Source organism: Macaca nemestrina, chromosome 16, assembly GCF_043159975.1.
Source record: "Macaca nemestrina isolate mMacNem1 chromosome 16, mMacNem.hap1, whole genome shotgun sequence".
In the NCBI taxonomy this organism is placed as follows: domain Eukaryota; kingdom Metazoa; phylum Chordata; class Mammalia; order Primates; family Cercopithecidae; genus Macaca; species Macaca nemestrina.
In genome coordinates this window covers 83,888,963-83,915,031 of record NC_092140.1, presented here as the reverse complement: position 1 = coordinate 83,915,031, position 26,069 = coordinate 83,888,963, and the positions used below count along the sequence as shown (strand labels likewise).

At 42.4% G+C, this 26,069-nt stretch overlaps 2 protein-coding genes across 38 annotated transcripts in view; one reads left to right on the top strand and one right to left on the bottom strand.

Moving 5' to 3' along the window:
* Positions 1–23,603, bottom strand: part of LOC105491720 (epithelial stromal interaction 1) — a 307,766-nt gene extending 284,163 nt beyond the window's left edge. For 23 of the 36 annotated variants that reach the window (XM_071081416.1, XM_071081409.1, XM_071081403.1 and 20 more), the window contains exon 1: positions 23,294–23,526. In XM_071081416.1, coding sequence (XP_070937517.1) covers positions 23,294–23,481 — 188 coding nt within the window. In that variant the 5' untranslated portion in view covers positions 23,482–23,526. Of the gene's footprint in view, positions 1–23,293 lie in introns of all 36 variants that reach the window. The other 13 variants (XM_071081429.1, XM_011758361.3, XM_071081425.1 and 10 more) reach the window with 1 other exon arrangement.
* Positions 23,604–23,607: 4 nt separating this feature from the next.
* Positions 23,608–26,069, top strand: part of LOC105491722 (DnaJ heat shock protein family (Hsp40) member C15) — a 138,735-nt gene continuing 136,273 nt past the window's right edge. For both annotated transcript variants that reach the window (XR_011614865.1, XM_071081434.1), the window contains exon 1: positions 23,608–23,735. The gene's annotated coding sequence lies outside the window, so the exon portion shown is untranslated. The remainder of the gene's footprint in view (positions 23,736–26,069) is intronic.

The following is a 26,069-nucleotide window of genomic DNA, read 5'->3' as shown; positions in this document are numbered from 1 at the left end:
CTGTTATAATATTGTGAGCTTTTGAGGGCAGAGAGTGTGCTTGATTGATGTGTATTCCAAGCCCCTGGCACAGTGTCTGGCACAAAGACACCGGCTGCTTGATAAATGTGGGCTGAATTAAAATAAAATGATGCTACAGACCTAGCCTGTGAGTCTGTGTTGGGGTGGCTCTTTTTTGAGATGATACATGTGATCCCACAAGAGCATGAATACTCCGTTAAGCAAAAATATAGCACAGCAACAGACTGCAGCATACGTGTAGGTACAGTTTTAAGAGAAATGCTGTGGATAAACACAACCAGCTTATAACTGTAGGATTTAAGAGGGGGAAAAAAAAATCCACCCAGATACTCTTGGAAGTCTCTCTCTTCTACCTGAATATACCATTTCAAAGGGCAAATTAGCAAAGATTGAACGGTAGAGACCAAAAGCACTGATCAACAGAAGCCATTTCCTTCCTTATCTCATTATTTTTCTAGCAGCTAGCCTTCAGCCAGCTTCAAACTGGGCTTTAATTTTAGACTTGCAAATGTGAGGTGTGCAACAGCCTTTGCATGCAAATGGGGCTGCTGGATGCCCAATTACCTAATGTATATCAGCAGACGTTGCATGTGTAGCCTAGCATGCATACAACGTTATGAATACAAAATTAGGAGGCTGCCACTGGAAATTAATCCTTTGTCCATTGCATATTCTTTGTACACCCTAAGAAACATTTTTCACTCCTGAATTGCCAGTACTTTATAGGAGCTTGGAAGCTGCAATCCTGTGGGTAGTCCCTGGAAACTTGAATATGGTGCAGTGGTGAGCCATTCTACAGAGACTGAAAGCTGAAACATGAGATACTAGATGTAAATGCCCATCATCAAACTGCTACACAATCTTCAATGTCGGCTAACATTGTGGTATAGAGCTTTTCTCTATGAAGTTATGGGGTCCAATGACTTACTTTTTTTTTTTTTTTTTTTTTTTTTTTTGAGACGGAGTCTCGCTCTGTCGCCCAGGCTGGAGTGCAGTGGCCGCATCTCAGCTCACTGCAAGCTCCGCCTCCCGGGTTCCTGCCATTCTCCTGCCTCAGCCTCCCGAGTAGCTGGGACTACAGGCGCCCGCCACCTCGCCCGGCTAGTTTTTTGTATTTTTTTAGTAGAGACGGGGTTTCACCGTGTTAGCCAGGCTGGTCTCGATCTCCTGACCTCGTGATCCGCCCGTCTCAGCCTCCCAAAGTGCTGGGATTACAGGCTTGAGCCACCGCTCCCGGCTCAATGACTTACATTTTTAATGAGTTCCAAGATGATGCTGTTCTTGATCTAGGTACCACACTTGGAAAACCACTACTATAGAGCAATCAAGCTATCTTAGAACACTTGGGATAAAAGAAAACTTAGGGATTCATAAATCACTGGTAAAGACAGAGGTTGAATCTCAGACCAAAGATCACCAGGTCAACTGAGCAACAGTGACGAGACTCCAATCTAGGACTTTTGACTTAGTTGTCTGTCTGCAGCTAACTTTTCAACTCAATGTGCAAAGCATGAAATATAACCATCCTTTAACTTTAGCCCCCTTGATAGACTTCCAAACCGTGCAACCTACTTAACTGAGCACTTACGGATTTATTATATTAGGGGCTTGTAGAGAATGAGGGGAGATTCCAAAACAGGGATACTAATCACTTTAACAGAACTTACACTTTAGTCAGGAACAAGTCAAGAAAACACCAAAGCACCCCCACGAGAATATCCAACCACTCAACATGAGTTCTGGATGGGGGAAAAAAACAAAAAAAGAAATAAAAAATAAATTAAAAAAGAATATCCAAACAGGTCTTAAAGTGGGATGATGTAAGTACTCAGAGATCCAAAACAGTAGAGATTCATAGAGACCTCAGAGGAGTAAAAAACTGAATAGCACGAAATAAGAATAGCGAGTTGAGGCTCAAAGAATAGGATCTGAAACAGCAAAAGTGTTTCTTTGCCAGGACTTTGCCAAAAGCAGCTTCACAGAGAATTTTCCAAGTCCATGAGTCTCTCTTACAGAAATTTTGCAAAAGGTTTGGAAAGAAAAATCAATTTGTTTGTAAAAGATTGTAGTCTACAGTATCTAATCTGGTTAAGTTTTTAACTCTGACATCATACTAGAATCTTCTGTCTTAGGAATAAGACTTCAGTCAATCTACGGCCAATGTGTGTAGCCTACAGGTACCTAATAGAGAAACATAAAATAAAGGGAAAGAATTAGCTCTGAATTTAGAGGGTTTTTACTGAAAGCATTTTAGCATAAACCCAGGCAGTGGTCCCAGTAATAAACATTTTACGTACATTTTATGTGAATTCCTCGGCAACCATCTTAACAATATTTTATTGACTGAAAATGCCAAATCTAAAACATGTTATAATAGTCCCAAGAAAGCATTGCCAAGTAAATGGTAGGAACTTAGCTTCTATTTCTATTTCTTAACATAGGAAGAAGAGCTTAAGTCAAAGGATATGCTTTTTATTTTTTAATATCATGTGTCACAGTGTAATGCCTTCGTAGATACACATATTCATCCCTTCTTTCTTAGCTTTCTCTTGACATGAATAGCAAGTATAATTTATTAATGTTTTCAGCCAATTAGTTTCTACCCACAGCAAAAGCCTTTGCTGTTTTAACCTATGTGCTATCTCTTTTAACAGCCTGACTCTCAAAGCTGCTGATCTAGACAAGTCCAACAACCAACATTTCGTATTCTCGTCATTTCCTGATTAAGCAACATTCAAGCCACTGAAATAAATGTATGTATTTGAAAATGAGTCTTCTTAATTACCTCATTGAAATTTAATGAAATATCTCAATTTGTAAGATTGTTTTCACTTTCCAACAGCGCACATCCATGAGATATACTCAGGGAGAATATATGAAAGAACAGACAAGATAAAATGTTTTTCTGCACCACATGTAACGTAAAATGAAAAGATATTCAAGAAATGTTTGGCCAAGTGCAGTGGCTCATGTCTGTAATCTCAGGACTTCGAGAGGCTGAGAAGGGTGGATCAGTTGAGGTCAGGAGTTCAAGACCAGCCTGACCAACACAGTAAAATCCCATCTCTACTAAAAATATAAAAATTTGCCAGGCGTGAAAGTGCACGCCTGTAATCCCAGCTACTCGGGAGGCTGAGGTAGGAGAATCGCTTGAACCCAGAGGGCAGAGGTTGCAGTGAGCTGAGATCGTGCCACTGCACTCCAGCCTGGCTGATAACAGCGAAACTCTGTCTCAAAAAAAAAAAAAGAAAAAGAAAAGCAATGTTTTCCTTGTGAGGTCTCTCGAGTTACACAACTGCATCTTGTGTGTACATTCTTGCACAATTTTTATAACCTTTTATCAACAAGTACTCTGAAAAAAATGTTATGTTGAAGTTATCAAAAATATCTTGGCTGGCTAAAAGTATTACATAACTATATCCCCTGGTGTGTACAAACTGCACCAGATGTAATTTAAATTTCTAATTAGGAACAACACTGGTTTGACTGAAAAAGAAATGTAGTTAAGAGCAAAAGTTCAGAAAGAGAAAATTAAGTGAAAAACATAATTTCAAGCAGAATAAGGCCGGGCGTGGTGGCTCAAGCCTGTAATCCCAGCACTTTGGGAGGCCGAGGCGGGCGGATCACAAGGTCAGGAGATCGAGACCACAGTGAAACCCCGTCTCTACTAAAAATACAAAAAATTAGCCGGGCGCGGTGGCGGGCGCCTGCAGTCCTAGCTACTCAGGAGGCTGAGGCAGGAGAATGGCGTGAACCCAGGAGGCGGAGCTTGCAGTGAGCCGAGATCGCGCCACTGCACTCCAGCCTGGGCAACAGCGTGAGACTCCGTCTCAAAAAAAAAAAAAAAAAAAATTCAAGCAGAATAGTAGACAGGTAAAGTCTACAGTCCTACAAAAAGTTGAAGTTTTCATAGTTCAAGAAAATCTTATCCTTGGGTATACATAAATTGAAAAAAAAAAAAAAAAAGACTTGGAGATACTCAAAGGCATTTGGATACTTACCTTTCTAGATAAGACTTTCCATATTGGTTTTTGTTACACGACCTTCAATGTAGGAATCTGAAACTTACTGTTTTCAGTCAACACTGAGTCAAAACTTTTGAGGCATTTAGGTTTCCAAAAGTTTTTTCATACATAGACCAAATTCCCAAGAAAAATAGAAAATGATGACCAGGCTGAGCGAATTGCCCTTGACCCCTAATCCTATATCATAGCATCCCTGATCAAGTGTTCCACATCTCCAGTGTGAAAACGTTTATGAATTGTCTTTGGCCTCAGAAACTACAGAGGCTAAGACACTCTATGCACACCCAAGAAGCTAATGTGTAATTGATTAGTTCTTTCATCAATACAACTCATAGCTTCTGTTAGAGGGCTGAATAGACACACAGTGGGTAAAGACAGATAAATAAGCAGAAAATCATCAGGGCCTTTGTTTATAGGATGCCTTTACGAAAATTAGAAGCACACACACCCAGGATCCCATGGCTTAGTGAGACATTGTAAATTCATGCAAACTAGAAAATAAGTGCTGCTTCTCTCAGGTGGAGGTAAGGACACATGGTTTGGTATGTATCTCAGCCACAAATCACACCTTAGCTAGGCAAGTGTGTGTAGTCACCAATCTGCGCAACCATATAGAATGGACCTGAGATGATGTATTTCTTCACTTAAACACGCACCCATGGCCGGGCGCAGTGGCTCAAGCCTGTAATCCCAGCACTTTGGGAGGCCGAGACAGGCGGATCACGAGCTCAGGAGATCGAGACCATCCTGGCTAACACGGTGAAACCCCGTCTCTACTAAAAAATAGAAAAAAACCAGCCGGGAGAGGTGGCGGGCGCCTGTAGTCCCAGCTACTCGGGAGGCTGAGGCAGGAGAATGGCATGAACCCAGGAGGCGGAGCTTGCAGTGAGCCGAGATCCGGCCACTGCACTCCCGCCTGGGTGACAGAGCGAGACTCCGTCTCAAAAAAAAAAAAAAAAAAAACCAAAAAAAAAAAACACGCACCCATAAGTAAAAGCCACACAAAAAAAAAGTTAGCAAGAAGGAGTCACACTAAAAATATAAAGAGTGTATACAAAGTACAATATTGTAGAGACTCACCATCTTTAAGAGGCCAAAAACCAATGATGGGACCATCATTGAGATGGAGACCAATTGGTAGGTATACTTACAAAATGTCTTGTAACTACTTCCTCAGTAAAAATAACTATAAGAAATTCATATTTTTAAAACAGAGATGTCAGGTCTGGGATTTGATTGGATTCTACTTACAAGCTATTAAGTTAGCCTGTTACTGTTTCACAGACACTGGCAGAAGACATGAAACTGCTGGATCAGTGACAAAGACTTTATTACTCATGGCACAGTAGGCAGCATGAGCAACAGTTTATTTACATCTATTCTCTCTGGCCTCCAGTCTTATGGTGGGAGCAACAGGATGGATGCTGCACACATGGTGTGTTTGCATTGCAGCTGAGGAAATGCTTGGGGAATACACCATTTTTACGGCAGATAGTAAGTGAGCCTGGTTTTTGTCCTGGGAGAACAAACCTCATCTCTGAAGGTTCCCAGCTAAATAAACAACTCGGAGAAATAGGTTAAAGAGTGGTCTTGGCACATCCAACAAAACATAAAAGTACAAGAGGCCCTAGGGGGACTCTCTTTTCCAGCAAGAGATTATTTAGTATTAACATTCCTATTAAGAATGGCTTAATGATAAAGAAATTGATCTTTGCAGAAAAACCACTTACTTATGAAATGTGCTATATATTTTCTCTTCCCATTATTTTTGTTAATAGACTTAGAACAGATTATGTCTATGTCTCAAGCAGTACTCAAGGTTATCTATAACTTAAAGAAAAAAGAACACAAATGCAAGACATAGTGATGTATTCCAAAATCTGTGCATAGAACATTTAGAAATGAAATTCATGTTTTCTTTCTGATTTTGAAAGAAACACACTTGTAAAGGAAAATTCAGAAAACTATTTTAGAAACATTAAAAAGTCACGCATAATCCCACCTCTCAAAGACCACAATTACAATTGTATTTGGGTGAATTTACTTTTCATCTATGTTCTATATATATAATTACACAGTTGCAATCATATTTTAAGTACAGTTGGCCGGGCGCGGTGGCTCAAGCCTGTAATCCCAGCACTTTGGGAGGCCGAGACGGGCGGATCACAAGGTCAGGAGATCGAGACCAGCCTGGCTAATACGGTGAAACCCCGTCTCTACTAAAAAATACAAAAAACTAGCCGGGTGAGGTGGCGGGCGCCTGTAGTCCCAGCTACTCGGGAGGCTGAGGCAGGAGAATGGCGTAGACCCGGGAGGCGGAGCTTGCAGTGAGCTGAGATGCGGCCACTGCACTCCAGCCTGGGCGACAGAGCGAGACTCCGTCTCAAAAAAAAAAAAAAAAAAAAAGTACAGTTGTACATCCTGCTTTCATTTATAAGTGGTTTTCCTAACTTGATTATATATGTAACATGCTTAATGCTCAATGGCTACATAGTATTTCATGACATTCGTGCATCATATAACCACTCATCTATTGCAACTGTTTCAATTATTCACTATTACAAATAATCCTACAGGATGTACAAAGCATAACACTTTCAGCAGAACATTATCCAGAAGAAAACGGGCCGGGCGCGGTGGCTCAAGCCTGTAATCCCAGCACTTTGGGAGGCCGAGGCGGGTGGATCACGAGGTCAGGAGATCGAGACTATCCTGGCTAACATGGTGAAACCCCGTCTCTACTAAAAATACAAAAAACTAGCCGGGCGTGGTAGCGGGCGCCTGTAGTCCCAGCTACTTGGGAGGCTGAGGCGGGAGAATGGCGTGAACCCGGGGGGCGGAGCTTGCAGTGAGCCGAGATCTCGCCACTGTACTCCAGCCTGGGAGACACAGCGAGACTCCGTCTCAAAAAAAAAAAAAAAAAAAGAAAGAAAACGCTAACAGTCCTCTGAAATCAATACTCTAAACAGGAATGTGGGCTACATTTAAACTTTTCTTCCTAAGATATCCTATTTACATTTCAAAAATCTCAGAGACAACATAATCACATGATTAATTTCCACTCTCATGTTTGACTCCCTTTATTCTTAAACCAAAAGAGCTGTAGGCCCTACCCAACATTCACTCTCCCTTCCTCCTTACTAACAGCACTTCTGTATTATTCAGACAGACAATGTGCCCAATTGAAAGACTACAGCCACCAACCTTTTGTGTAGTTAGGTATAATTATGTGATGAAGTTTGAGAAATTGAGATGTAAGTGGAAGCCATTGAGAGGGATTTCTAGAAAGGCTCCTTTACATAGTGATAGACAATAGAAAAAGCTGTTTTGTTACTTTCCTTCTTCCCAGAAGGCTGAAGTGGTGGCTGGTGCTCAAGCAGTCCATGAGGCACCGGCATATGGAAGACATGATCAGGAATGGCAGAGCAGAAAGACAGAAGCAGTCTGGGGCTCTGTGACCACGAAAACACCACATCACTGGTAATCTATTGCTGTACCGCTCAACTTCAAACCCTAATTCTGTTATTTCCTATCTGTACAACTTAGAGCAAATTATTTAGTTTTTCTATTTTTTTCACCTGTAAAATCGTAATACCTATCCACTTCATAGGATATAAAGTGCTGTGAACCCCGAATATCTGAGGCAGGCCTCAGTCAATTTAGAAAGTTTAAAGTTCGGGTGCTGTGGCTCACGCCTGTAATCCCAGCACTTTGAGAGGCCAAGGCGGGTGGATCACGAGGTCAGGAGATCGAGACCATCCTGGCTAACACGGTGAAACTCAGTCTCTACTAAAAATACAAAAAAAAATTAGCCGGGCGTGGTGACAGGCGCCTGTAGTCCCAGCTACTCAGGAGGCTGAGGCAGGAGAATGGTGTGAACCCAGGAGGCGGAGCTTGAAGTGAGCTGAGATCGCTCCACTGCACTCCAGCCTGGGCGACAGAGCAAGAAGACTCCATCTCAAAAAAAAAAAAAAGAAAAGAAAGTTTATTTTGCCAAGGTTGAGGACGCACCCATGGACACAGCTTCAGGAAGTCCTGATGCCATGTGCCCAAGGTGGTCAGTTTGGTTTTAGATATTTTAGGAAGACATGAAACATCAAAGAACATATGTAGATGAACATTGGTTTGGTCCAGAAAGGCAGGACAACTGGAAGCAAACGTGGGACAACTCATAGCAGGGAGGGGGCTTCCAGGTCATAACAGATAAGAGACAAACAGTTGCATTCTTTTGAGTTTCTGATTAGCCTCTCCAAAGGAGGCAATCAGATACACATTTATCTCAGTGAGCAGAGGACTGACTGAATAGAATGCAAGGCAGGTTTGCCCTGAGCAGTTCCCAGCTTGACTTTTCCCTTTAGCTTAGGGATTTGGGGACCCCAAGGTTTCTTTTCATTTCACAGTGCTTAGAACAATGCCAGAAAATAACAAATATTCTATTATAGTTTCCCATTATTTGTATTAGATCAGCCCTAGACTACCTACCTTCAGACTTATTTTATGGGAGAGAAATAAACAAAGACATAGGTACTTACTTAAGATACCTAAGGGGACATCTATTGCTTTGTATGTAATTATAATAACTATATATAACATATATGACATCTATTTTATATGTAATAAAACTTAGCCCTGAATCACTAGGACGTCTCCTTTCCTCATGCTATGACTGATTCCCTTTGCTGCATCTTCTTTCATAAATATATATCATTAAGTTTCTTTCTTTATATCCCTGTTTCTGGCTCTTCCCTTTTAACAACTGTATCCTGGTTCCTGATTCTTTCCTTTGAATACTAAGGACCACGGCATGAAACAAAGTAGTATTTATAAATAATACATCTTAAAAATTAGTACATATTTTTTCCCCTGTAAATGGTAGCATGATTCTGAGCCCAGGCTTTTTTCATTAAATTATTTATTAAAGAATAATGTACCTGCAGAAAACAGCACAAATTTTAAGCACACAGCTTCATAAGAAAAGCTCTTTTACATTCTCCAGGTTCCAAAAGAGAAAAGGAAAAAAATAACAAGAGGCACAATAAGTTTTAGAATATCACCTAAAATTATTATATTTCCCCCAATGTCTTAAGAAATTTTAACCCTAACAAGTAAATATTATTAAAATGAATACCCATATACTATTTACTTATATTTACCAATTGTTAAATGTTTTCCCACATTTACTTTTTCTCTTTTAATCACATGAAAATAAGCTGCAGGGTCATAACACATCATCCCTAAATATTTTAGCATGTATCGCCTAAAAACAAAAGCAGTCTCCTACTTAAACATAATATCATTATCACACCCAAGAAATTTAACATTAATATTGCCTAATAGTCTATATTCACATTTCCAAATTGTTTCCATTTTAATATTCTTCCCTACCTTTACCTCCCCCTAGATCCAGTTATGGATTACACATTTTGTTTGACATGTGTTTGTAGACTCCTATAAGATCAGACAATTTCATTGACTTTTTTCTTTCTTTCTTTCTTTCATGACTGACATATTTGAAGAGTTCGGGTAACTTTTCTTATAGAATGCTTCACAATTTGGATGTAAGGAGATTATTATTTCCTCATGATTAGATTAGGTTACACATTTTTAGAAACAGTACTAGATAGGACATGTTATCCAAGATGCCACTGTGAGAACAAAGGTTGTTTCCTTGTGCAACTAAATAATAAGCCAATGTGAAAAACAGTATCTGTCTATATGATGGAGTGCAATCACAGTTTAAAACAAAGATTAGAAAAAGAGTATCTGTCACCTTCTACTGGCAATAGAAATCAAAGGGCATTGTATTAGTCCATTCTCATGCTGCTAATAAAGACATACCTGAGACTGGGTGATTTATAAAGAAAAAGAGGTTTAATGGACTCACAGTTCCACATGGCTGGGGAGGCCTCACAATCATGGTGGAAGGCAAAGGAGAAGCAAAGGCAGGTCTTACATGGTGGCAGGCAAGAGAGCACGTGCAGAGGAACTGCCCTTTATAAAAGCATCAGGTCTCATGAATCTTACTCACTTAAGAGAACAGCACAGGAAAAACAGCCCCCATAATTCAATTACCTCCCACGGGTCCCTCTCATGATACATGGCAATTATGGGAGCTACAATTCAAGGTGAGATTTGGGTGGGGACACAGCCAAACCATATTAGGCATCATGGCCCTAAGGTTTTCCACTTGAAATAAAGAATCATAGAGTGCAACCTGTACTTTAGAGATTTCTTTACACTAAACTCTTTGAAAAGTTTATTTCTAAGGGTCGGAATCGCAGGGGACTTTCACATTCTGTATTATTTTTGAAATGCTTGAGTTTTTATAACAAGCAGATATGACTTTACTTTTATAATCAGAGAAACATATTCCAAAGATTTTTAATAGAGAAATATTTAATATAAAAATTTCTTGGGGGGGTGGGGAGGGGTTGCATTGGGAGTTATACCTGATGTAAATGACAAGTTGATGGGTGCAGCACACCAACATGGCACAAGTATACATATGTAACAAACCTGCATGTTATGCACATGTACCCTAGAACTTAAAGTATAATAATAATAATAATAATAATAATAAAGAAAATAAAATAAAATCATTCCAGCCAGTCACAAAAAGAAAAAAAAATTTCTTAAAGCAGGGGCTCAGCTTTTCTTACAAGATTAGGTAGCATAGGTTTCTGCTCTCACTAGTACCATAGTAAAACAAACACTGGGCAATGCTAGCCCTTGAGTTTTAATGATGGTGAATGTCTTCAGTTTTTCTACAGGACTTTAATGGATTTCCTTTTAAGTCTTCATATTTGCAGGGGGTGGGGGCCAGGGAATTACAAACATTACAGAACAAAGGAGCCATCATCAGCCGATTCTCTGATATAGAATAGACCCTTCAAATGCAGTCATTTCTCTTTGATTTTCTTTCCTCTTAAGCTTTTGTTTCAGATTCAAATACATTCTGAATAGACGCAATTAACCTTAATATGTATAACCTTACAGCACTCTACTGACTTTGAAGTAAGTAACCTTACTGTGTAATTGAACTAAGTTTCTTTTTTTCTCATTTCTGCTATGGTTCTACTGATTATTATAGGTATTATGTGTTTTCAAGCTTTCATCATCCTGTTGATTTATTGTTTCACTGTTCCAGCTGTCAAAGACTTTTTGAGCAATTCCCATTCATTTTTGATATTGTATTTGAACAAAAATGATTGCTCCCCAAGCCTTGGCAGACCACAAATGCATACCATACTGAGGAATGGAATCCAGTGCAGAAAAGTTGGAAATTCCTTCTATACAGGACCATAATTTCTACCCTCCTGCACAAACAGGAATGTAAATTTGATCTAATCAAACCAAAATTATTTTTTATTTTCATCCACTCTCTCTCTCCTGTCATGCATAGAACTGTGCTTTTCAAACTGTAGGAGGTAACCCTCTAATGGGTTATGAAATCAATTCAATGGATTTATTTTTAATGCACAAGAATAGAAACAGTCAGAGGACATCACATATAATAAAGGTGAGAATTGTTTCGTGTAATTTTAGTTATATATACGCTAATATATACTCAGTCATGTACTAGGTCATGATGTCAAATGAATTGCTCACTGTAGGCTATGATCAGAAGTCTGAAAAAAAAGTCACTGGAAGTTACTGTGTTGTTGAGGTTGCACAGTGAGAGTGAGATAACTGCTCTAATGTCAGAAATGTTTGAGCCAGAGAGACTCCATCTTGAATAGGGGCTGGGTAAAATAAGGCTAAAACCTACTGGACTGCATTCCCAGACAGTTAAGGCATTCTAAGTCACAGGATGAGATAGGAGGTTGGCACAAGATACAGGTCATAAAGACCTTGCTGATAAGACAGGTTTCAGTAAAGCCAGCTAAAACCCACCAAAACCAAGACAGCAACGAGCGTGACCTCTGGTTTTCCTCAATGCTACACTCCCACCAGCATCATAACAGTTTACAAATGCCATGGCAACATCAGGAAGTTACCCTAGATGGTCTAAAGAGGGGAAGCATGAGTAACCCACCCCTTGTTTAGCATAAAATTAAGAAATAACCATAAAAATGGGCAACCAGCAGGCCTCGGGGCTGCTCTGCCTATGGAGTAGTCATTCCTTATTCCTTTACTTTCTTAATAAACTTGCTTTCACTTTGCTCTATAGACTTGCCCTGAATTCTTTCTTGTGTGACCTCCAAGAACCTTCTCTTGGGGTCCGGATCAGGACCCCTTGCCAGTAACACTGACACCAGGCTACCAAGCTCACCTGTCATTTGTGAAAAGCAGCAGAACAAAGGGAATCCCCAGAGAAACTTTTCTCCTGCAAACTACTTCTCTATTCAAATCATTTTAAAACTATGGTGGGGTTCACGACATGTTATCCCAAAATACGGACCTTGGCATTTGAGAAAACAGCAAAAGCAGGAAGTCCTCTCTGACCTTCTCCCATCTTTCTCCCTGAAGCAAGCCACAAAAAATTTCTCTGACCGGCCGGGCGCGGTGGCTCAAGCCTGTAATCCCAGCACTTTGGGAGGCCGAGGTGGGCGGATCACGAGGTCAGGAGATCCAGACCATCCTGGCTAACACGGTGAAACCCGTCTCTACTAAAAATACAAAAAATTAGCCGGGCGTGGTAGCGGGCGCCTGTGGTCCCAGCTACTCAAGAGGCTGAGGCAGGAGAATGGCGGGACCCGGGAGGCGGAGCTTGCAGTGAGCCCAGCTCGCGCCACTGCACTCCAGCCTGGGCGATGAGCAAGACTCCGTCTCAAAAAAAAAAAAAAAAAAAAAAAAAAAAATTTCTCTGACCTTCCTCTAAGGTAGGCCATAAGATCCTCGTTTCAGAGGGATCCTCCCTCCTCCCTAAACCCATAGGAAAGGAATGGAGACATAGAGACACAGAGAATTTGAACAAACAGGCCTTGCTAAGCTTCCCCAGTTTATGTCATTAGACCATACACCTTTTTCACCAATCATACTTCTATACACTATCCACTCTTCATCAAACCTAAGCATAAAAAGACACCGTTTTCCCTGGTTCTTTGAATCTTCATTTTTGGAAGCTCCTATGTCCTGTAAAACTTATGTTAAAGGAATGGGTATGCTTTTCTCGTTTTTTTGTTTGTTTGTTTGTTTGTTTTGTTTTGTTTTTTGTTTTTTGTTTTTTTTTTTGAGACGGAGTCTCGCTCTGTCGCCCAGGCTGGAGTGCAGTGGCGCGATCTCGGCTCACTGCAAGCTCCGCCTCCCGGGTTCCCGCCATTCTCCTGCCTCAGCCTCCCGAGTAGCTGGGACTACAGGCGCCCACAACCGCGCCCGGCTAATTTTTTGTATTTTTAGTAGAGACGGGGTTTCACCGTGGTCTCGATCTCCTGACCTTGTGATCCGCCCGCCTCGGCCTCCCAAAGTGCTGGGATTACAGGCTTGAGCCACCGCGCCCGGCCTGTTTTTTTTTTTTTTTTTTTGAGACGGAGTCTCGCTCTGTCGCCCAGGCTGGAGTGCAGTGGCCGGATCTCAGCTCACTGCAAGCTCCGCCTCCCGGGTTTTAGGCCATTCTCCTGCCTCAGCCTCCCGAGTAGCTGGGACTACAGGCGCCCGCCATCTCGCCCGGCTAGTTTTTTGTATTTTTTAGTAGAGACGGGCTTTCACCGTGTTAGCCAGGATGGTCTCGATCTCCTGACCTCGTGATCCACCCGTCTCGGGCTCCCAAAGTGCTGGGATTACAGGCTTGAGCCACCGCGCCCAGCCGCTTTTCTCTTGTTAATCTATCTTTTTTTATAGGGATATCAGCCATGAACCTAGGGCTAGGTAAGGAAAGAAATCTTCCCCTCTCTGCAACTGTAAATGTCACATTACTGCTTCCATATTCCACTCCCTTTAGCCTATAGAACTTCTCTTTTCTTAATGTCAATATAAAACAATGATAGGGCTGGGCGCAGTGGCTCATGCATGTAATCTCAGCACTTTAGGAGGCCGAGGCAGGTGGATCACGAGGTCAGCAGTTCAAGACCTGCCTGGCCTACATGGTGAAACCCTGTCTCTACTAAAAATACAAAAATTAACCAGGCACAGTGGTGGGCACCTGTAATCCCAGCTACTCAGGAGGCTGAGGCAGGAGAATCGCCTGAACCCGGGAGGCAGAGTTTTCAGTGAGCTGAGACCGCACCATTGTACTCCAGCCTGGGTGACAGAGCAAGACTCCATCTCAGGGGGAAAAAAAAAAAATGATGATAGGACCTTAGCTAGCTGCACTATCACTCCTTCTATCTATCCTCCCTCTATACATCATATTCAAGATCCAGAATTTGGTAGATAGACGTAGGTTTGAATACTGGTTCTGTCACTCAAAAAGCCATGAGATCTTGGAAAATCATTTTATTTTCAAGACTCAGTTTCCTCATCTTTAAGGTAGCAAATGGCTTATCATGAAGAAACTATTCAATAATGTACCTGACATACTTAACACAAGGTCTAGTACATGGTTAATCATTGAAAACACACGAGCTACTAAATGTTATTTTGGTTTGTCTCTCAGGAGTACCCAGTTTAATTATTCCAGGTCATAACTAATTTACTTCATGCTACAACAGGATTCCAATGCTTCATTACGTTTCTCATTTCAAAAATAAGTCAAATAGTATTAGTATTAGTATTACTATCTGGTAATCATTGAGACATCTACCCAGCTCATTGAGACATGTCATTAGGAAGAGTTAAATACTATCTGTTGCTTTATAAACTTTCTGCATGCTAAAGATTGACTTAGATAATCCCCTAATGAATAACCATCTATATTGAGCCATCAAGAAGATTGCTCATTACAATCAATCACAGATACTCTCTTCCAGTGTACTATTATTTCATAACATTAAAAGGAACTCCAGCATTATTCAATTCTCTATTTCCAGGGAAGAACACTAGCCTGATACATTCAAGCCACTTAGCATCTATAAGCAGAGTTTTATAATTTTATTTTCTCATAATCATATAGAGAAGGAAATTGAAAACATGGACATTGCAGTGAGGAAGCAATAGTGAAAACAGTTCTAATATGCTCTAATAAGTTTGTAAAAACTTGCACTTAATTTCAGAATATTGTATGTGGCTTATTCAGATGCAAATAATGTGAGTAAAAATGACTTAAGTTCTGTCTTAGACATAAGAAACCATACTTCAGGGCCGGGCGCGGTGGCTCAAGCCTGTAATCCCAGCACTTTGGGAGGCCGAGACGGGCGGATCACGAGGTCAGGAGTTCGAGACCATCCTGGCTAACACGGTGAAACCCCGTCTCTACTAAAAAATACAAAAAACTAGCCGGGCAAGGTGGCGGGCGCCTGTAGTCCCGGCTACTAGGGAGGCTGAGGCAGGAGAATGGCGTAAAAACCCGGGAGGCAGAGCTTGCAGTGAGCTGAGATCTGGCCACTGCACTCCTGCCTGGGCGACACAGCGAGACTCCGTCTCAAAAAAAAAAAAAAAAAAAAGAAACCATAGTTCAGGGTTTCAGAAAATAGACACTAAAGAGTGATATTTATAGAAATTTAACACTATAACTTAGTGACTTTATTATTGTATATCCCACCTTGTATTCCATGTTATAATTACAGAATACTTTACAAAATTTAACAATGCTTTTTAAGGAGAAAAGAGAAAAATCAGGACTGGCCATGATGAACTGCTCTTACCAAACCATCATTGATTCTCCTTTTATCTCCCTTGAGAGTTTGGGGATGAAGAGAAGGATTGCAAAGATTATTTCCTTCCCTCGAGCATAACAAACCGGTGGGATGCATTGAGATTGGATCAAGGAAATTAGGAAATGTGTTTTCTGGGCCTTAAAGGAAGAAATGAGAAAAAGAATGGGTTTCTCCAATCTGCATAGATAGCATGCCATCAACAGACATAAATAAGATGTCTAAGTGTTGAGGTTGCAGTAGGGTGTTTTAGAGACTGTATTAGTTTGAGTCCTTCAGAAGCTGACACCAAGACAGAGTTAGACATGCAAGAGATGGATAAGGGGGAATGCTTGTGAAGGATGAAAGGGGGAGCAGGGGTAGGCAAGGAAAGCCTTTTTTTTTTTTTTTTTTTTTTTTGAGACGGAGTCTCGCTCTGTCGCCCAGGCTGGAGTGCAGTGGCCGGATCTCAGCTCACTGCAAGCTTGCAAGCTCCGCCTCCCAGGTTTACGCCATTCTCCTGCCTCAGCCTCCCAAGTAGCTGGGACTACAGGCTCCCGCCACTCGCCCGGCTAGTTTTTTGTATTTTTTAGTAGAGACGGGGTTTCACCGTGTTCACCAGGATGGTCTCGATCTCCTGACCTCGTGATCCGCCCATCTCGGCCTCCCAAAGTGCTGGGATTACAGGCTTGAGCCACCGCGCCCGGTGGGAAAACCTTGAGAACAAGACCGGGTCTGATTCCTATTGCCAAAACCTAAATAAAAGACAACGAGAGAGGCTCTCCTAAAGAAAATTATATTTATTCTGGATTGAGCATTGCCATAGGAATACAGTGGGTATATTCAGCAAGGCAAAGGAAGACCAGGGTTTTTTTTTTTTTTGAGACAGAGTCTCGCTCTGTCGCCCGGGCTGGAGTGCAGTGGCCGGATCTCAGCTCACTGCAAGCTCCGCCTCCCGGGTTCACGCCATTCTCCTGCCTCAGCCTCCCGAGTAGCTGGGACTACAGGCGCCCACCACCGCGCCCGGCTAATTTTTTGTATTTTTTAGTAGAGACGGGGTTTCACCGTGTTAACCAGGATGGTCTCGATCTCCTGACCTCGTGATCCGCCCGTCTCGGCCTCCCAAAGTGCTGGGATTACAGGCTTGAGCCGCCGCGCCCGGCCAAGACCAGGGTTTTTAAAGGAAAAGTGAGGAGGGTGATATAAGTTGTTTGAGACAAATAGCCTTGGCTACAAGAATCAACAAGGGTAGAATCAATCCAAGGTTGGACAGACAGTTGCTAGGCAGATGTCCTTGCAGAAGTATTTTTTAAGGTTGTAGCTTTTGTGCAAAGTTATAGTTTTTGCAGAGCCTTTTGTGCGAGTTCTTGTTATCAGGCATATGTGCGTGAGAATCCTCCCTTCATGGCCCCAGCTCCACATGTTTGACACAAGTGACCTCATTTTGAGTCTGACAACTTTCATTCTATGAAAGGACGGAAGGAAAGAGGATTGAGTAGCAAGATCCTCAGAGTATTATACAGTTCTGAGAAAATCTTGGACAGGAATATGGGGAGTCTTCCAGCAAAAGTTGCCTAATAGAGGAGTCCCACGTGGGCCAGGAATAGGCTAGCACTAAAACCATCCCAAGAAAATTGTACAAAATTGAGCAAGAGAAAAATAAAACAATAAAATGCAACCGGGCTTGCAGCAGCAATCATTAAGCCAGCTTGCCCTTTGGTCTACTTCCTTGTAGCCGGTTGCTGCTCGCTAGCCCAGCTTTGAGTTGTCCAACGGATAACCCCAGATTTTCTAGCCCCTCACTCTCCATGAATCCCCTTAAAAACCCTTGCCCAGTACCCATGGAAGAAACATATTTGAGGCTTGAGAATTCCTCCTGTTTCTTCACTGAGAACGTCACAATGATTAAACTCTTCCTCTGCTGCAAGTGCCATTGTCAGTATATGGGTCTGTTGCTGCACAGACAGCATATAAGCCTAGCAATTCTGCAACAGCACTGGCACCCTGGAATGCTCAGTCATTGGCTGGGATGGGTGCGGCACAAGCCAGCACTCACAGGCAAGGTGTAATGGATCCAAAAGGGTGGCAGCTGGGGCCATCAGCTGACTATGCTCCCCACTGTAAGTTCTTCTGAAGACAATCTGAACAACAAGTTTCTCTGGCTGTTCAGAGGCCACTTAAACTCCTGTGATATAATACAAAATAAATATTTGGTCATGGTCCCTGGTTCCTGGGACAGAGTTCCCAAAACCCTTGGGATTCCCAGAGTGCTAAGTGTCTACTGTATGCTAATGACTGTTGGTGAGGTCCCTAGACAGCTAGCTTAAGAACCAAGACTGGTAGCTAGAAAAACCAACTATGAGATTGGAGGGTTAAAACTTTCAGCCCCATCTCCATTTCTGGGGAGAGGAGGGGGCTGGAGATTTCATCACCAATGGCCACTGGACTTATTCAATTATGCCTAGGTAATAAAGCCTCAATAACAGTTCTTGAACTATAAGGTTTGGGGTTCTTCCAGGTTGACGAACACATCAACGCACCCACCTAGAGTATGGAAACTCTTCACACCCCACCACCTACCCCTTCATTCCCCCAAGGGATGCCTTACGCATCTCTTCCACTTGACTGAGTTGTATCCTTTATGATAAACCTATAATCATAAATATAGTAATTTCTGCGAGTTTTGTGAGTCACTCTAGTGAATTATCAAAACTGGGGAAGGGGAGATGCATGGGAACCCCCAACTTTGTAGTCTGGTGGGGAGACATACAGGTAGCCTGGAGACCCCATTTGCAGCTAGTGTCTGAAGTCTGTCTGGGGGGCAGTTTTGCAGGACTGAGCCCTTAATTTGTGGGGTCCACACTAACTCTGAGTAGTTAGTGTTAGAACTGAACTGTGGGACACCTAGTTGGGGTCAGAGTTAGTTGGTGTTAGAATGACATATTTGGTGTCAGGAAAAAAAAACAACACGCAACTCCTAATGATCCTGTAGACCAAAGCTCAAACGTCACGTCTGAGGAAAGATCTTCCTGCTCCCAAGACCAGCTCAGACCCTGGCTTTCCTTACAAGCTTGTCCAGCCCAGGGCCCACAAGGTGCATGTAAGCCCAGGCGACTTAGGACGGCTTTGAATGTGGCCCAACACAAATTCATAAACTTTCTTAAAACATGGAGTTTTTCTTTTGCGATTTTTTTAAGCTCATCCACTATTATTAGTGTTGGTGTATTTTCTGTGGGGCCCGAGACAATTCTTCCAATGTGGCCCCAGGAAGCCAAAAGATTGGATACCCCTGCTTTATAGTATACATATTTATTCACATTTTAATAAATGTCTGTCCCATCAATTAGACAGTAAGCTTCATAAGGGCTTATTTTTTGTTGAATAGTTATTTGTTCCTAGTTTTTAATTAGTTCTTTTAAGCTAGAGGTCCTCTCACTCCATGGTGGTTATGAGGATTGAGAGTCCATATACATAGTGTGCTTCTACATACTAGGCACTGCATAAGTGCTATGGTTATCATTGCTCATGTTGAAATCTCTACAATACTAATACGAAGTAGGCCACAAAAATGTTAAGATTAACATAATTTACATACAAATTCAGCTCAAGTTAACTGTAAAATAAAATTCCATATTATAGGTTCGTTTTCAAAATATCTTTTTATTTTCCTCAAACAGCATCAAGCTAAAGGACCAGGTATGGTTAGACAAGTACAAGAATGTGAACTCAACCCTGTATTACTAGCACAGGCAAGACCCCATTTCCCAGAATTGGATACAAACTAGGTAAATGCATGTCTTTGTCTTATATTTATCTAGAGGTGATATAAATAATGTAAAATGTTTACAAACAAGCAGAACATTAAAAGGAAGGATAAAGGTTTACTTTGGATTAGAAGTTTGTGTAAGCTTTTTTCTCTTTTAATTTGTGTAGATAGCTTTGATATTTAAGGACAAGATAAAAATCACCACGTAAACTAATTGAGAAAGCCAGTATGAATTAGTAAATACTTGTAATAACTTAAATCCAAATTCCATCAAGAACTCAATCTTGTCTGAGAGTCTATCAGAGGTACTCAGAATCATTTAATATATTGATAGCCATAGATTTTTACTAGTATACTTTGTTTGTATGCAAGTAGGTGGTTTATTTATTTATTTGAGACAGGGTCTCACTCTGTTAACAGCCCAGACTTGAGTACAGTGGTACAATCACAGCTCACTGTAGTCTTGGAGCTCCTGAGCTCAAGCTATCCTCCTGCCTCAGCCTCTCGAGTAGCTGGGACACAGGTATGTGCCACCGTGCTCAAAAAAAATTCATTATTTATTTATTTATTTTATTTATTTTTTTTTTTTGTGGGGAGACAAGGGCCTCCCTATGTTACTCCTGGACTAAAGCAGTCCTCCCACATTGGCTTCCCAGAGTGCTGAGGTGACAGGCACAAACCCCTGCACCCGACCACAAGTAGGTGTTTTAAACCAGTGTTTTCTTGTGTGTGTTTTTAACAAGGCACAAACACTCAACTTAAGGGTGACAGCATAGTACTTTACCAGGCATAAAGTTACGCTTTACACATATATATATGGAAAAATTAAAACCCTTTGAAGTTGTTATTGTCTCATATTAAGTAATGAGGAAACTGAGGCATAAAGTAGCTAAGGATTTTGTTCAAAGAGCAAGTGATGGCATAATCAGAACTGAACCCAGGTGTACCTGGCATCAGAGCCCATATTCCTAATCCCCACGCTGGGGCTGCAGGAGGAAATTAATGGAAGGATGCACACAAAACAAGACAAATCTTCTACCATATAAATAAATTCACATTATGAGTAAACAAATGAAGCTGTACTATTAAAGCACTTAACTCTATCCTCTTTTTTTTTTGTTGTTTTGTTTTGTTTTTGAGACAGAGTCTTGCTCTGTTGCCCAGGCTGGAGTGCAGTGGCACAATCTTGGCTCACTGCAAGCTCCGCCTCCTGGGTTCACGCCATTCTCCTGTCTCAGCCTCTCAAGTAGCTGGGACTACAGGCGCCCACCACCACACCCGGCTAATTGTTTGTATTTTTAGAAGAGACGGGGTTTCAACGTGTTAGCCAGGATGGTCTCAATCTCCTGACCTCGTGATCTGCCCGCCTCAGCCCCCAAAGTGCTGGGATTACAAGCGTGAGCCACCACGCCCAGCCTCTTTATTTTTTTAAATCAGAAAGTGTTTCTAATTTTTTATCCCCAAAATAAATAAAGACTTGTTTATTTTGGGGCAGGGGGTGGGCAGCTAATTCTACTGAGATATGTGCCAATCATTTTCCTTGGTTTTCCAACTCCATTAAAGGAAACAAGTGAGAAAGTGAATCTAAGTAACTAATGGAGATGCAACAAAAATTCAAAGTTGTCCCAACAGGATCTCAGACATCAAACCCCTAAAAGGGAATATATAATTCTGTACTTACTGCAACTGGTTTATGTGGGGAAAAAAAAAAAAAAAAAGGAAGACTCAGTGAGAGATAACTAAACACTTCCTGGTATTTTTTAATGGTTTATTTGAAAATCTTTTTAGGAATTGCAAAACAGTGTGCAATGAGGTCTTCAGGGTATTAAGGCCTGGATAACCCATCCGAAAACTGCCTATTTCTGAGCAGTCTGGTCTAGCAAGATTCTGGGGTAGGCCGGGCGCGGTGGCTCAAGCCTGTAATCCCAGCACTTTGGGAGGCCGAGACGGGTGGATCACGAGGTCAGGAGATGGAGACCATCCTGGGTAACACAGTGAAACCCCGTCTCTACTAAAAATACAAAAACTTAGCTGGGCGAGGTGGCAGGCGCCTGTAGTCCCAGCTACTCGGGAGGCTGAGGCAGGAGAATGGCGTGAACCCGGGAGGCGGAGCTTGCAGTGAGCTGAGATCCGGCCACTGCACTCCAGCCTGGGTGACAGAGCGAGACTCCGTCTCAAAAAAAAAAAAAAAAAAAAAAGGATTCTGGGGTAATTACAACCAAATAAGAAAATAGATGCAACAGTTAACACTTATGTGATGATATGAGCTTGAAAATAAATGGTTATATCTAAATAAATGCTTTTTAACAGAAAAAAGTAAAGTAAATCATGTTCATCATTAACTATTCACGGACATGAGACCATATGTCTATGACCTTTGTTACTGTTAAGTACTATAGCTTGTAGATATGCGGGTTACTTGAAAGTAATGGGCTGCTTCTATCGTGGCAAGACACCAATTATTCTGAGGAGGAAAGAAATGCAACAATCTCTAATTGATTTCCAGATTATCCACCCCATCTAAGGGTAAACCTAAGCTGAATAATATTAAAGGCCTGGTACTTTCAAAAGCTAAGGGATGAAAGAAAATCTACTGTTTATCGGCCGTAAGGTTACATACTGTTTCTTAGCAACCAGGGTTTGTCTTTCATAGGACTAGAAGTCGATGAAAAAGGAGACACTAAAAATAAAACCATTTGGACAGTTCCAATTCACAGAGGCAGCACTTCAAAGGCAGTGATGTTGTGATAAACCATACTGCTGAGTTAAAGAAGTTCATTCCTTTGGCTGGAAAGAGAGGCTTATGACACTTGCATAATAAATGTTTCCCGGATACTCACTGCAGTCCCCGAACCAAAGACCAGGAATAAATGCTACCTATCTGTTCTTGCATGGAGCACGTATCAACATCAGGGACAAGAGTTACTACGGTCACTCACCTCCTCACTCACTCAGCTCCACTCCTCTGGTTGTAAGAGGTTAGTTTATCTGGGAGTCTTGCTGGGACACAGGCTTGCTCCTACCTAGAGGCAGAATTTGAATCTTCTACCCCATATCACATTTCTTGTTGACCCTTACCTGTTAGTGTCTGATATAGTAATTCCATTTAGGGCACCAAGTTTTGTTTTTTTGTTTTGTTTTGTGTTGAGACAGAGTCTCGCTCTCTTGCCCAGGCTGGAGTGCAACGGTGAGATTTCGGCTCACTGCAACCTCCGTCTCCCTGGTTCAAGCGATTCTCCTACCTTAGCCTCCCAAGTAGCCAGGACTACAGGCGCATGCCATCACACCCAGTTTATTATTTTATCTTTAGTAAAGACAGGGTTTCACCATGTTGGCCAGGCTGGTTTCAAACTCCTGACCTCAGGTGATCTGCTTGCCTTGGCCCCGCAAAGTGCTGGGATTACAGGCTTGAGCCAACGCGCCTGGTCGGGCACCAAGTTTTTAAAAAACAGTAAAGGAAAAAATTATTTCCATACTGGTTGGAGTATGAGCTCTGGAGATACCTGGAAAATGACATCTTACTGGATGCCTAGGCAGTTCCTACACACTCACATCTTTCAATCCCGTAGCCAGTCACAAAAGTCAGAAAAGTAGTGTTCCTAGAAGGAACCGGGCTGGTTATTTGGACTGCAAACTAGCAAACTCTATTTATAAGGTAAGGCATGGATGCTTTCATTTAAGCAAATGAGCTTTCATTCGGTCAAAATCCCTGTTGTTGGGCCCCTGTAGCTTCAAACTCCAAGGACCAAGAAGGTGCTTGTATGTTTGGGGCCCGGGCTCCCGCCCCGAAGCCAGGTTGTTAAAATACTCACTGTCTCTGGCCAGCGTGCACGATGCTCTCCCGCGAAGGGCTCTCAGGGGCTGCCGGCAAACCCTGTCTCTGGTCTTCCAGCGGGCCCAGCTCCCCGTGCCGCCCGTAAGGGCCCCGGGGGTCCCGGGTCGGGCGGGAGGCAGGGGAGGCGCCGAGCCCGGAGCTCACCACTCTGCTGCGTGTGTACATGGTTCACAGCCCGCGGGTCCCGGGCCGCCGTCGCTGCGGGAGGGATGCGGCTGGGACGCTTAGCGAGTCTCCGGACGGGATTCCAAAGTGCAGAGGCAGCGGTTTTAACAGCTGAGTTTCGGTTTCTCAGAATCAGCGGCAAACTGCGCCCGCCCCAGAGAACTTCCCCATCTATTCTCCACTGAGGCCCCCTCCGACCTTATCGCGGGTTCACAGCCCGGGATGTTGACTTGAGCTGGCTTGATCGGCTACAGGTGAGAGGGTTTAAGGCCTCACAATCACCTTAGAGGTTAATCAGAATAACTGGGATCAGCCACGGACACCTGGTGAGCGATTAGCCCGCAAAGTGACTACAATCCTGAAAGATACTTGAGAAACTGTTTAACAGGCAACTCTAATTTGAGGACCGCTGGATATTTGAGACTGTAAAAAACATATTAACCTCAAAATACCAGAGATTGGGTCAATAACTAAAATCATCTCAACAAAATGTCGCCTTTTATCAGTAATGACTGCGGTGTGGCTGTTACCAAGGCACATACTTTCAAGTTAGAGGAAATGGAAACTGAAATCAAAAGAAAACCAAACCCCACAAAGCTGGAGAAGTAAGCTAAGGTAGACGTGATTCTCCGGGCAGCCTTGCTAAGTAATTGACTAGACATTCGAGAACTGTTAAAAAAAAAAAAAAAAAAGACCTGCTCTGTGCAGAACAGTGTGCAATGGTGATGTGGGGACATTTTAAAATATGGATTTGTAAGGCTCAGTTTCTGTAGGTCCAGGGGTGAGCTCTGGCATTCATATTTTTGAAAAGCTCCCAGATGGTTCTGATGTGTGCCAGGGTTGGTCACCAGGGTCACAATGCCATCTACACAAAGATGAGTGAAGGCTCCTCCCTCACATTACCTGCATTCTAGGAGTATCCTAGTAGACAGGTAAACAAATGGGAATGCCACTTTGGGATAAATGAAATGACAGGCAGCTGTGGAGGCACAGGGAAACTAGGGATTAGCCCTCTGAGTAATTCAGGAACAGGGACATTTGAGAATGAGCCACCAAAGACATAGGAATTCACCAGGAAGAAGAAGATGCTACGGCAGAGGCTTGTCACTTAAAATGACATGGTGTGTACTTAATTCCAGGGCTTGTCATGTGGCTGGAGCACCCCAGCCCTAGGTCAGCAAGGCACTTAGGAGCTGGACTGTCTTGCTTTTATTATTGGTGCTTAGAACAAACAGACAAATGCAGGTTTGATAGCTAACGAAAGAATGAAATTGAAGTGTAGGCAAGGGTGGGAGAGGAGAAAATAATGACAAGGAACATGGTGGGAAAGGCAGTCAGGGTTTCTATGCCATCCTAAGACATTGGGGTTTTGTAGACTAGGCCAGAGTTTCACAAAGTAAGCATCAGAACCACTTGGAGGAGGGTGTGTTAAAACAGATTTATGGCCAGGTGCAGTGGCTCACTCCTGTAATTCCAGTACTTTTGGAGGCCAAGGCAGGAGGATCACCTGAGGTCAGGAGTTGAAGACCAGCCTGGCCAACATGGTGAAACCCCGCCTCTACCTGGGTGACAGAGACAGACTCTGTCTCAAAAAAAAAAAAAAAAAGAAAGAAATAGTTTCTGATTCAGGTCTGGGATGGGGCCCAAGGATTTGCAGTTCTAACAAATTGCCAGGTAATACCAATGATGCCAGTCTCAGGATCATCCTTTGGGAACCACTGTTGTAGGCAATGTGGAAGGCACAGAAAGTTTTTCAATAAGGCAGTTACACTAATAATATCTGTTTCACAAAGTTAGCTCTAACAATGTGAAACAGAGATTGAAAGATGAAGAGACTGAAATTGGGAAGATAAATTCAGAACCTAGTTATGGCTAGGTAAGAAATACAGATCTGAGCTAAGGCAATCCAGAAAGCAGGGAGCAAAATTAAGACATTTCACATGGGCCAGGGTTAGTTGCTCATGCCTGTAATCCCAGCACGTCTGGAGACTGAGGCAGGAGGATCACCTGAGGCCAGGAGTTTAAGGTCAGCCTGGGCAGCATGGTAAGACCTCATCTCTACAAAACAAATAAATAAAACATGAAAGGCACGTCACATGAGAGATTAGCATAGATAAAAACTAGAAGAAAGAGAGAATTGGGTACTGGAAGGCAGCAGAGAGAAGGGGAGATGGCTTTTATAGTACTTTGAGACCAGCTCTGCCATATACTGGTCACACAACCAAGGCCAAGTCCCTTAATTCCTCAGAGGTCCAGTTTCCTCCTCTGCCCCATGTGGGTATTGTGAGGAATAGAGATCATACACATCAGTGGTTCTCAAATGGAGTTGATTTTTCCTCTAGCAGACATCTGGCAATGCCTGGAGATATTTTTGATTGTATAGCCTCAAAGTGGGTAGGTGCTGCTAGCATCTAGTGTGTAAAGGCCAGGGATGCTGCTAAACATCCTACAATGCACAGAATAGGCCCACGCGACAAAGAGTTATCCTGCCCCAAGTGTCAGTACTGTTGAAATTGAAAAATCCTGCTCTTCATGATATGCCTAACTTAGAGCCCCAGTAATTTAATGGTTGCTGTCTTTATGGTGAC